Below are 13,150 nucleotides of genomic sequence, written 5' to 3' on the forward strand. Positions count from 1 at the left end.
AAAAATATATTTAAAAAATTAAAAAAAAGATTATATTGTTTTAAAGTAGTTCTTAATATGGAACATTTGAGAAAAGATAAGAAACACTTTCGCCATTGTGAGTTCTTCGCACAGCCTCGGCAAACATCATAGAGACATCAATGCACTGAAAAGTAGAAGAAAAAAATATTTGTTATTAAATTTGTTAATAGAATAGTTGGATTCTTTTTCAACTCACCTGAATTTTGGGACAGTCTCTCATGTGACCATCTTGAGGTATGGTATTTGTTACAACCACAGCCTCAAAACAAGCATTATTGATGCGTGAAATTGCTGGTCCCGAAAAGATGCCATGTGTTAAAATGGCATAGACCTTGAACAAGCAAAAAAAAAAACGAAAAATTAATAATATAATTTGTTTAATAAAAACAACAATGTGTAAATATTTACCTTAGTAGCACCTGCTTCAACTAAACGATCGGCAGCATGCACAATTGTACCACAAGTATCAGCCATATCATCGACCAATATAGCAATTTTATCCTTAACATCACCGACAAGCACCATAGAAGCCACTTCATTGGCCTTCTTACGTTCCTTGTGAATTAAAGCAAATTCAACATTGAGACGATCGGCAATGGACGTAACACTAAAAGAAAACAAAAGGATTTATTTTTCTTATTTCGTAATTTTTTTAAGAACTTGAGAATCTATCTTATCTATTTATTTATCTATCTATCTATCTATCTATCTATCTATCTATCTATCTATCTATCTATCTATCTATCTATCTATCTATCTATCTATCTATCTATCTATCTATCTATCTATCTATCTATCTATCTAGCTATCTAGCTATCTAGCTATCTATCTATCTATCTATCTATCTATCTATCTATCATTTTTTCAATTAAGTTCTACAGTTCATTATTTTTAACTTACCGCTTAGCACCACCGGCATCTGGTGAGACAATAATAGAATTTTTCCATTCTGGAATGTTTTCTTTAATCCACTTCAAAACGGCTGGTTCAGCATACAGATTGTCCACGGGAATATCAAAGAAACCCTGTAATAAAACGAAAATAAAATTCAATTTTTAAACAATCAAATATGTATTCTTTGGGTAAAAAAGCTTCAAAATAATGAAACTCCATAATCAAATGAACAATTTTTTGAACTGATTTGAAACCCCTATTGAGACTTTTTGAAGCGATTATTATCAACAAAAAATCCTAGCAATATTTTAATTAAACTTCTAAAAGTACGAAACAAAATAAAAATTATTTAATTTGTCAATAAAAAATATATTTTTTATCAAAAAAAAAAACTTAAAATTTCCAAATTAAACATCTTAAAAATAAAGTAAAATGCCCAAACGTTTAACAACCGAAGAACTCAATGAACTAAAAAGTTGGCTTCAAGAACTACAAGTGACCTATAAAAACTTAAATCGCGACTTTTCCGATGCTTTACCCGTAGCAAATTTACTTAAAACATTCTATCCCAAACTCATAGATCTACACAACTATCCACCACGTAACAATACACAACTGAAATTAAACAATTGGGAGACTTTCAACTATAAAGTTTTAACCAAATTGGGTTTACAGCAGAGTAAAAACATGCTGGATAAATTATCCAAAGGTGTGGCAGGAGCTATAGAGGCTTTATTGTATGATCTAATGCTTATGATAAAAACGCAAAAGAGCAAAGGTGATAAACCAGATGAACAAGAACAATTGTGGACCGAAAACGATGACATTATGATGGTAACCGTTAATAAGAAAATCGGTGATGCTATTGTTCAAGTGCCTCAGAAAATGATTTTGTTTTCAATTTACGAACAAGTTTTAAGGGAATCACAGGCCAAGGATGGTTTTGTTAATACAGCTCAGCAAAAGATAACACATTTGGAGAATATATTGAAATTAAAAGATGAAAGAATAGAGGAGTTGTGTAATCAATTGGCCAAAGTATCGGTGAGAAGTTTATTAACAAAACATAATTTAGAAAATTCTAGTTCCAATATGAGTTTGTTATTGGAACCAAGCTCTATGAAGTTCATTAAAAAAATAAGTAGTTATGATAATGAGATTGAAGATAACGTTATGCAAGCTATAGATCAACAGACTTGAGATATATATATATATATATATATATATTTCTTTTTATATAATAATCTTTAAATATATAGTTTTTAAACTAAAAAAAGTTTTTTTTTTGTTTATTTTTTCTGTTTCTTTAGGAATCCATAACAGCTTCCTCTTTATGTAGTTGCATACCGAAACGTGTTAAACTTATAAGTGCTACTTCAGGTGAATCAGAAGAATCATTTGGTAAAATACCCGAACCACCTAATTTAGTACCGATTGTTACTAAGGAGAACTAAAGAAGCTAATTGCAAGTGTAAAGGCAAAATTATTAAAATATTAAATTTTCTATTAATTAAAAATTTATTGTTAATTTTCATTTAAATACAAAATTAAAATTATGTTATTAATATTTTAGTGATAAAGAGTTTTTGCTATCGATATGTAAAAAATTAAATCGATGTTTGTTTTATATGTATTTGTTTGGGGAATTGATTCGTGATAATAATCTCTTTAATGGGTATTAAGTTTCAATGTTTTATTTGTTATTCTACTACTTTTAAAAAGTATTTTTACATTAACATTGAGAACATTGATCGATTTTGTAATTATACGTTGCAATTGATAGCTAAAACCCAGCAAAAAAAGTGAGGAAAAAGAAGTAGAATTTTCACCACAAATAACATACTTGAAGTACTTCCAATTTTGGTGAAAAACCTATGAACTTTACATTAGCGTGTCATTGGGAGGATGTCGTTCATTTTTGACAACTATGAACTACATCCAATCTTATTCATAGGTGCAATAAAATTCCGATATTTGGATGTCAAAAATAAACCGAATTCGTTCAATGACATGCTTATGTTCATTTCATTGGTTTTTCGCTAAAGTTTGATGTACTTCGAATATGTTTTGTAGTGACTTTTCTACATCTCTTTCCTCACTTTTAACTGGGTTTTCATTTGTAATGAAATATTTGGTTTATAAAAGCGAAAAATATATAATCGCATCTTTAGATGTGATTAAGATGTCGTTTTTTGCTGGGTACTATTAAAAAGCGATTTCAAAACCAAACAAGTAAGAAAGTCCCTACAAGCAAGAAGATATGAAAACGATACGAATTCGTATTGCTTAGAAGAAAAAAATTATTGCGGCAACAATCATATTCGTATTGCGGAAGATACCTACTTCGGGAGAGATTGTGCGGCCAGGGGAATACTTCTAAGCAATACGAAAGCAATACTCCTAGAAGACAAAAAAGAGACATTGCTAGATAATCAGCATGGTGAAAATAAGAAGATATCTTCAGATAATCGTCTGGAAGATATATTGGAGTTATTCTCCTATTATCTTTTGATTACACATTTATTAGTGTTAGCAATAAAATATTACAATATGGAAAATATATTAATATAAATATGCCAAATTAACGTTTCCCCAGCAAAATTTTGTTTTACCCACAGGAAGATTCTTTTAATATTGATTTCTTTTAAGTACTCTGAAAACCAAAACATCATGACTATCCATTTTTTATGTGAAAATAAAGATAAACTTACATTTTTCCAAGCTCAAATTACCATTGTATTGATGTCGTCTTGATTTATCGTGTATTAACTTATTGTAATAAGATTTATTTAAAAAATGTGGATTACTTTATAAAAATAAGCTTTTAAGTTGTTTTTTTATTTTGCCAAATTTCAAAATATTTTAACAATTCGTCGACAAAAAAGTTAAAGTGCATTACGTATATAAATACTTTCCCATCTCTGTGACAAAGAAATAAATTCAAAACAACAGATACTAAACGTTGTTGTTGTAACAGGTTGGCTGTAACCGGATGTTTTTCCCTGGGGAAAAAAACTTCCGATTGATACAACTGTTGCTGAGTTGACAATCTTTGACCGATTGAGAATCTGGTCGTTCCGGAGCGTAGCTCTAATTGTCGTGGGAATGACTAAACGTTGTTGTTGTCAGTGTTTCTTATTTTCCAGCAAATACAACATACCCACAAACAAGCACAGTCTAAATGTTGTCTAATTGTTGTTGTTGCTGCTGTATCAACCGAAAGTTTTTTCCCCAGGGTTTTTCGCTGGGTTGACAATCTTTGGCCGAGTATGACTCTGGTCGTTCGTTTTCAGAGGTTGTCTAGATTTTTGCTTATCTACGTTATTTATAAACCGATTTTTCTGAAGAGAAACTTCTCGAAAGTATTTTAGATAGAATTAATGACTGAGATAAATGAGGTCTTCCGAAAATTGATATCGACGTACTTAATCGACTCCGCTGTCTATAAGGATCCAGAATATATATACTTTATAGGATCGGAAAATTATATTGTAGACATTATAAACGGAATGAGAAACTTATATATACCCTTCTCCCGTCCCCGGAGGAATGTTACATTGGTGTTATTGCAATCTCAGGGACTAGATTGCAATAATACCAATGCGGCCAGTTGACGGAAGGACTATGGTCAGTTGTTTGAGGTTCCTTCGGAATTCATGTAGTGTCTGTGGTTAAAACCTAAATTCGCGGGAAGACTGAGTTGCGGTTAAAAGACTGATGTAAGGTAAATTCAATATTTCGGTATAAGTTCGGTGCTGTTGCCGAAAAAACAGATACCCCACAGAGGAGTGACTGTGGGACTAAGCGTTGGAAATGAGTTGATATTAATTGTATGAATGTGGGGTACGGCAGGCCTCACCCACCCGTCTACTTATAAAAAATGTGTCTGTCGTATGTTTTCTCTTATGAATGTGTCGGATAAATGAGATGTGTGCTGGGTTGTCTGGTAATGGATGAAAGATATCATGTACAAGTGATACCATTGAATTTTCCTTTTTTGTCCAGATATGTTCAGATTACACTCTGTTCAAATCAGAATTACCACAGTGTGTCCCTGTGAGTAATAAGAACAAAGTCTCGGCTTATTTGATGAATTCGGTCTTCGGTCTACCGGTTACATCTCTAGCTGCTGTTGCAAAATCAACAGAGGCCGTCCCATCTGAGTCGTTGTAAACGGAAGTGATGTTTTACACCACGGAAATTAAGCAACGATGCAGCAATGGTCAGAGATTAGATAGCTCGAGTACTCAAACAAAATGCTTGTACATGGACTGGCACAATCCATGTACAAAAATTGAAACCTGCGTGTAAGATACACAAAGTGACGTGCTTAATTGTTTATTTTTTACTCACCCGGTGGTTGAAAAAGTATCACCGTGAGATAAGGCAACATTCCAGGTACTCGAGAAATGCACTTCGACATTCATACTCTTTTCACGAAGGAGATACTTGCGTTAACTAATTTTTGAATTATTTTCTAAAGGGGAAATTGTAAGGGGGCTAGGATCAAACGGAGAGTATAAAAAAAGATTTTTTAAAGGAGGAGTTATATGGGGGGTTATTATGGAAATCCTTATAAATATTGACAGATATTAAAGCACAATTTTATCGAGATACTTGTGTTTAAACATTTTAAATTATTTTTTTAAAGTGTACTTTGTATGGGGGTTAGGTTCAAATAAAGCCCGATCATTACGAAAATTACCAGTTATTACATTCAGTTACTTTAACAAAACTAATTTGTGCCGATTTTTGTAGAGATACTGCAACATAATTTAACATAATTATGGGCTCAAAGGGGGGCATTGAGCCCATGGGGGCTAGGTGAATGAACCAATTTTAACAATTTTCAATAGGCTTCGTCCCATCGTCAAAAGAAACCTTTTATTAAATTATCTTGAAAATTGCGAACTGTAGTAGTTTACATGGACATCATTGCAAAATCGATTCAGAAAATGATTCCAGATGGGTAGAAAGTCAATATTTCAATGCGTTACATACATTAGTACAAACCCAATATACCATCCCCACTAAAGTGGCGTAGGTTATACAAATACATTGAAAAACTAAAAAAGAAAATGTGCATTTTCTACACAAAAGTGTCCTGATTTCGAGAATAAATTTAAACAACTTACCTGAATTTGTGATGCATGTAAATCCATGGTTATAATGTGATCTGCACCGGCCACTGATAGCATATTTGCAACCAATTTCGCCGAGATGGGAGCACGACTCTATAAGAAATAAAAAGAATAATAGAAAAAAAGAAACGAGAAGAAAAAAGAAAAACGTTAATTAATATAACAATAGATAATGATTAAAACTATTAAATAAAATTAAACGTTTCTTTATGATATTTCTGTAATGGGTATTATGATTTGACTGACGAGTAAATACGAGTATTAAGTAAAAAACCATTTTAAATATTTTTCTCTCATTAATAATGACAAAAGACGCTGACAAATGATGACTGACCAATGAGAACCATGAGAAAATTTTAAAATTTACCCTTTGAATTAAAAGTAATTTGTAATCAAACACAAAAAAAATTAACAATTTTAGAAAAAATTAAAACAAATCACATAAATTATAAAAAAATATAAGTTAATTTTAAATTATAAAAAAACTACTACTTTGACTAAAATTTTGTTTTTATAAAATAAAATTAAGATTGATTTCATAATAAATTTGTGCTAAAAAGGTGAAACATATTTTCTAATTTGGAAAAAATGCAAAAAAGTGCTTTAGAAAAACGGTGTGTGTGTGGATTCAGGGGAAATTTAAAATTGGGAAATTTTTTGAAATTTTAAATTGTTGTGGTAGTTTTTTTTTGTATTTTTTCATTATAAGACAACACTTAGGAAAAATCTAGTAAAAAATTATTTAAAATTATATTTTAAATAAACATGCAAAACTTCATACAAACTAGATATGTACTGAGATATTAATTTTAAAAAGGAAGTTTATCAAAAATTTTGGGAAAATGTTTAATGAAAAAAACACAATTAACTAAATCAAACCGAACTAAAGAAAATAAATATTTAGTTAAAGAAAAAAGAGAAAAAAACAGCGCGTCCAAATGTTTTTTTGAAATTTATTAGAATTTTGTTTCTTTAGAAAAAGCTTAAAAGTTTTATTATCGAAAAAAAGAAACATAAAAGCTGTTTTAATTAAAAATGTCGTTTTCAGGTGGACACCTCTAAATAGTTCCTTAGCTACTCACAGTATATTGTTTAGCTGAAAATTCCTAAAAAGACATTTGGAAAGAAAAGTAAAAAAAGAAAAAAGGTGAAACATAAAGTTCAGAAATAGAGTTTTAACACAAAAAACTAAAGAAAAGAAACAGAATAGAACCAAAGAGGCGGAGGAGGTGGACTCAGGAATGTTGGAAATTCAGGACTAATGGATATAATAGAGGATGAGGTAAAGGTTCTTTGGAGACTACATAAAGTTATATATAAGGCTCTTATCTAACGTGCTTAGTGGCTTCTTTTCTTTTTGGTGAGAATAATTAAAAAAGGCGGATCAAGGATTCAAGGATTCAATTCAAGGATTTTTACTTTTTAAAAAAATAAAATAAAATTATCAAATTAAACAAACTTGAAATTAAATTTTACTTTCTGTACTTTAAAGCCCATATTTTCATAAAATAAATCGTTAAACACACTTGATTCAAAACTAGTCAAATTTATTACAACGCTTTAGCAAGATATATCGGAAGTTTTCCATGACTATAGACTATAGTCCGAACTATAGATCAGACTAGGCTATTGAGTCTAGGTATATATTTAGACTAGACTGCAGGCCAGGGTATAGACCGGACTGTAGGGTAGGCCTTAGATTAGAATAATGATTTAAACTAGACTGTAGAGTATACTTTAGCCTACACTATACACTAGACTATAGACAAGACTTAGACTATAGACTAGACTATAGAATAGACTATAGAATATACTATTGAATAGACTATAGAATAGACTATAAACTAGACTAGACTATAAACTAGACTAGACTATAAACTAGACTAGACTATAAACTAGACTAGACTATAAACTAGACTAGACTATAAACTAGACTAGACTATAAACTAGACTAGACTATAAACTAGACTATAGACTAGCTTATAGACTAGACTGTAGACTACACTATAGACTAGACTATAGACTAGACTATAGACTAGACTATAGACTAGACTATAGACTAGACTATAGACTAGACTATAGACTAGACTATAGACTAGACTATAGACTAGACTATAGACTAGACTATAGACTAGACTATAGACTAGACTATAGACTAGACTATAGACTAGACTATAGACTAGACTATAGACTAGACTATAGACTAGACTATAGACCCGCAAGGGGTCTAAAAGACTAGACTATAGACTAGACTATAGACTAGACTATAAACTAGATTATAGACTAGACTATAGACTAGACCATAGACTAGACTATAGAATAGACTATAGACTACACTAGAGACTAGACTGTATATTGGACTATAGACTAGACTATAGACTAAACTAGAGAATAGAATATAGACTAGACGATAGAAGAGGTCATATTCCACACAATAGACCATAATATAATACAAAATATGTACTAGGCTAAAGTACTGCTGTAGTCAAAACAATAGAGTGTAAAATTTTGTAAATATTAGATCAAGGCTATGATATCGAACTATGATCCAGACAATACTATTATAGTCTAGAATAATGCGAAAGCTATAGTTTGGACTATTGACTTAAAATAGTCCAGTCCCAAAAGGAGACAATATTTCCGAAAGGTATACTTTGAGGTAACGTTTGAGTAAAGACTTGGAAATTTTGATTTGTATTTTTAAAACGTTTGAAAAAAATTTATTTAAAAACAAGAAAAACTGATTAATTTTAAAAATAACCTCATGAGTTTCCTTAAACAATTTAGTTAAGAAAATAAAATTGTGTATTAAGTTCCGAAATTAATAAAAGAAAAACAAAGCTTATCTTAAGAAATGATGACCTTAGAGATCAATAAATAATTAAAAATAAACAAACATTATTTTTTAAAAAGACGTCAGAATGAAACAATATCACACGTAAAATAGTACAAATCGAATATGAAAAATTTGCACAGAAGGGCCTAATTTGAGGTAAAATAAGAAAAATATATAGAGTTAATAAATAATTATAGGAAACAGCTTTGAGGTACTTTGTTGCGTATATAATATATATATTTTCTTCAAATTTTAAATGCGGTATTCAAGTGGCAGTGACTTTTAAATCAAAAATTTCCAAAAAGAATTTTAAATACATATTGAAAACAAAATGCACTTCCAAAATACAAAAACATTTAAGGACACTAAATACAAAAACAACACTTTATATCACAAGTAATTAATGTAATAATTAATTAAAAGAAAAACTTAGTAAATATGTATGTATAAATATGTAAATGTAAATAATCTGCAAAAAAAAATAAATAAATATTAAAATCCCCTTTAATTTATTTAGTACAAAGACGTCACAAATTAATTAAACCAAATAACATGTTTGGAAAAAATTTCGTTATTGCAATGAAACTAAAAGTTTGTTCAAAATTTTATTGTTATTTCTTGCGACAAACAAAAACTAAAATTAAGAACAACAAATCAAATGTGGAAAAAGATAATTTGGAAAAAAAATTTTTAAAAACGAATTTTGTTTAAGAATTTTCTTTCAAGCCAAATTAAAGCAAATTTTGTACAATTTTTTTTGTTTTTTGTAATCGAATAATTTTGATTCAAATTTTTTCATTTTTTAAGATGTGTGCATTTCATTGCAAAAATTATTACTGAAAAGGAAATTATTAAAATTATTATAAAATATTAAACAAATATTGTAATATATTATATAAACATGCATAATTTATAGTTTAATAATGAATTTAATATTAAGAAAAAAACAACAAAATATATAAAGACAAAAAAATTAAAACACACGAAAAATTAATTAGAATCTTTTAAGTCCACACTTTCATTAAGGCTTTTTTTGCTCATATTTTGTGTTAGAAATCCAATTTGTGTTATGTTTAGCCTATAGACTACACACAAGTCCAGACAAAGCATTAGACTATAGACCACATCTCAGACTATAATCCAGGCTTTAGACAAGACTATATAATAGACTATAGAAAGTAGTATGGTCCAGACAATAGAGAACTCTATAATCTATTCTATAGACTAGACTATAATACAGACTTTAGACAAGAATAAAGTATAAACTTTATACAAGTCTATAGACAAGAATATAGTAGAGACAGTAGTCTAGAATTACAAAAAAATACTATAATCCAGACTACAGACTAGACTATAGACAAGCATATAGTCCAATATGTAGACAAGACTAACAAGACTAATAGGCCAGCCTATAATCTAGACTATAAACATATCTACATTCACGACTATAAACAAGTCTTTTGTCCAGTCTTTAATCTAGACTATAAACAAGTCTATTGTCCTTACTAAAAACAAGTCTATAGTAAAGATTAAAATGACTATTGTTCAGACTTTTCGACTACTACAGACTAAACTATAGTCTAGACTATAGACTAAAGTCTATATCTACAACTTTAATCCTGGCTATAGTCCATACTATAAACAAGTCTATAGTCCAGACTATATACTAGACAATAGTCCAGGCTATGGCCTAGACCATAGACTAAACTATAGACCTGACTATAGTGAGGGTTATAAACTAAACTACAAACACATCTATATTCAAAACTATAAACAAGTCTAATGTCCTGACTATAAACATGTCACAAGTGTAGACCATAAACAAGTCCATAATAAAAAATAAATAGAAAACTATAGTCTAGACTATAGATTATAGTATAGATTGGTCTATAGTCCTATATAGATAATAGTTCTGACTATAGACTAAACTATAGTCCAAACTATAAGCTAGACTACTAACAAGTCTATGTTCAAGCTAGACTATAAACAAGTCTGAAGGGCAGACTGATTATAGACAAGATTATAGTCCTGACTATAAGCCAATATATAGCTCAGACTAAAGACCAGACTATAAACAAAACTGTAATTCAGACAATAGTATAGGCTATAGTCCAGACTTAAGTATAGTTATAACTAGAAACCAGCCAAAAGACTTGACTATAGTATTATTTAAAATTTAATCTAAACTATTATAAAGTAAACTTGAAAATTCCAAAAAATGTCTCCTTTATGAAAATGTGTACGTAAATATTTCTTATTACAAACAAAACTTTTTATAAAACATTACCTTTTGTTTAATTAAAGTTAAACTAATATCAAATTATTTAATTTAATACTTAATTAATTGAAATGTTAATTTATATAATAAACAAAAAAAATTTTGTACAAAATATGCTTGAATATGAGACGAGATTAATTATTATCACTGTTTATTATTATTATTCACCGAAATATTATAATTTTTAAAGTAAAAGAAAAATTATGGCAAAAATAAATTAAATTGAAACAAATAATACCCTAAATTTCCAATCGAAGTTTTTTAAACGCTTTTCACCGCCATCATCTGAGCCAGCCAGCTAAAGAAAATCAACAAATTAAAGTTAATTAATATAAAACAGGATAGTTTAGGAAACTTTACTACTAGATCATAATAATTTATCATTATTATCTTCATCCACATTTGTTTTGTAATTGTTACCTGCTTTTTTTTGGAGAAATTCAAATGTTTTTCTTACTATTTGCTTTTTTTTTAAAACATCAAAATGCAAAAACAAATTAAAAGCATTTTCAACAAATACACAGAAATTTTAGAATTAAAAAATTAAAAAACACTTATTTAGTTTTTTTATAAATAAATCAAAAAAGGGAAAAACAAATTGTTTTTAAAATATGAAAAAAACTCAAATTTTAACTTAAAAACCAAAATTAATTTATAAATAAAATAATAATTTGTAAAATAACATATTAATCCAGAAAATTCACAGTTAGTGTTGTAGTTGTTGTTTCTCGTTCTCTCTTTTTTTTTAATAATTTACACTTTTATAATGTATTTTAATTTAATACAAATTTTTTGTAATTTAAATCCCTGTTTTATTTATTGTGGTTTAACTAACCTTATCTTTTTTATCTTGGCGGGCATATGGGAAACAAGGAATCACAGCTGTTACACGAGATGCTGAGGCAATCTTGCATGCATTGATCATAATCAGCAACTCCATTAAATTATCGTTAATCTCACCGGAACCAGATTGTACAATATAGACATCTTCGCCACGTACAGATTCACCGATTTCAACACTAAAAGTAAAAAATATTTTTGTTATAAATTATGTAATGACGTATTTTTAATCGAAAACAAAGTTGTTTTATACTCTAAATTTAGCTTCAAGTCTATTGTATTTAAACTTCGTTTAACAAGATTTTAGATTTTCTTCTCTGTTTTAGACTTCATTACAGGCATGGAAAACTATAATTCTAATATAGTACTACATTGTAACAAAAATAGTATTTTTAGGGCGGGTTTCTTACTACTCAGTTAAACCAGGCTTAACTGGCTTTTAGATTAAACTCGGAACAAATTTAGACAGACTTTAACCGATGATTGTGTTTTTCCGTTATGTATGTATGTATTTAAGTTCAGATGATTTTGTAACAATTAAATTAAACGTTTAAAACATTAATTAAAACCAATCAGAAAATTACTATTTACATAAAATATTAAGTTTTTCTTCTTCCGAATTCATTATTTTATTGTTGATTGTGTTTTCTTACTAATAACTTAGGTTTAACTGGCCAATAGCACTCAGTTAACTAGACTATAGACTAGACTATAGACTAGACTATAGACTAGACTATAGACTAGACTATAGACTAGACTATAGACTAGACTATAGACTAGACTATAGACTAGACTATAGACTAGACTATAGACTAGACTATAGACTAGACTACAGACTAGACTACAGACTAGACTATAGACTAGACTATAGACTAGACTATAGACTAGACTATAGACTAGACTACAGACTAGACTATAGACTAGACTAAATAATCAAATAATAGGTGTATTCTCTAACTGAACTATCTTAATATTTTTAATCAAACATTTTAAGGTTTTACTGTTGCCATAAATCATGTGCATTAATGAATTATTATTTTTAACAAAAAAAGGGAAATTTGTATTAATTATTTCATATTAAAAACTAACCACCCTCCCCACCTCCTACTCTTCTTCACCAAGACTTTTAAATGTCAAAAA

General features: G+C 29.0%; 2 protein-coding genes across 4 annotated transcripts in view; one reads left to right on the forward strand and one right to left on the reverse strand.

Moving 5' to 3' along the window:
- Positions 1-13,150, reverse strand: part of LOC111684555 (ribose-phosphate pyrophosphokinase 2) — a 39,065-nt gene that overhangs the window by 10 nt on the left and 25,905 nt on the right. For 2 of the 3 annotated variants that reach the window (XM_046951110.1, XM_046951109.1), the window contains 7 exons: positions 12,006-12,189; positions 11,409-11,468; positions 6,051-6,149; positions 922-1,046; positions 430-628; positions 218-352; positions 1-145 (listed from right to left, as the gene is read on the reverse strand). The exon at positions 1-145 is cut by the window's left edge and continues 10 nt beyond it. In XM_046951110.1, coding sequence (XP_046807066.1) covers positions 53-145; positions 218-352; positions 430-628; positions 922-1,046; positions 6,051-6,149; positions 11,409-11,468; positions 12,006-12,189 — 895 coding nt within the window. In that variant the 3' untranslated portion in view covers positions 1-52. The remainder of the gene's footprint in view (positions 146-217; positions 353-429; positions 629-921; positions 1,047-6,050; positions 6,150-11,408; positions 11,469-12,005; positions 12,190-13,150) is intronic. The other variant, XM_046951111.1, reaches the window with a different exon arrangement.
- Positions 1,231-2,487, forward strand: LOC111684556 (sperm flagellar protein 1). Its single transcript, XM_023446751.2, has 2 exons — positions 1,231-1,959; positions 2,226-2,487. The coding sequence occupies exons 1-2, from the start codon at positions 1,348-1,350 to the stop codon at positions 2,367-2,369; spliced, it is 756 nt and encodes a 251-aa protein (XP_023302519.2). The 5' UTR covers positions 1,231-1,347; the 3' UTR covers positions 2,370-2,487.

Source organism: Lucilia cuprina, chromosome 5 (assembly GCF_022045245.1).
Source record: "Lucilia cuprina isolate Lc7/37 chromosome 5, ASM2204524v1, whole genome shotgun sequence".
Lineage (NCBI taxonomy): Eukaryota > Metazoa > Arthropoda > Insecta > Diptera > Calliphoridae > Lucilia > Lucilia cuprina.

Excerpts from the sequence above, each read along its gene's own strand:
- LOC111684556 (XM_023446751.2), top strand. The coding sequence starts at position 1,348 with ATGCCCAAACGTTTAACAACCGAAGAACTCAATGAACTAAAAAGTTGG. Across the intron at positions 1,960-2,225 it reads ATCAATTGGCCAAAGTATCG|GAATCCATAACAGCTTCCTC; the intron begins GTGAGAAGTTTA and ends CTGTTTCTTTAG.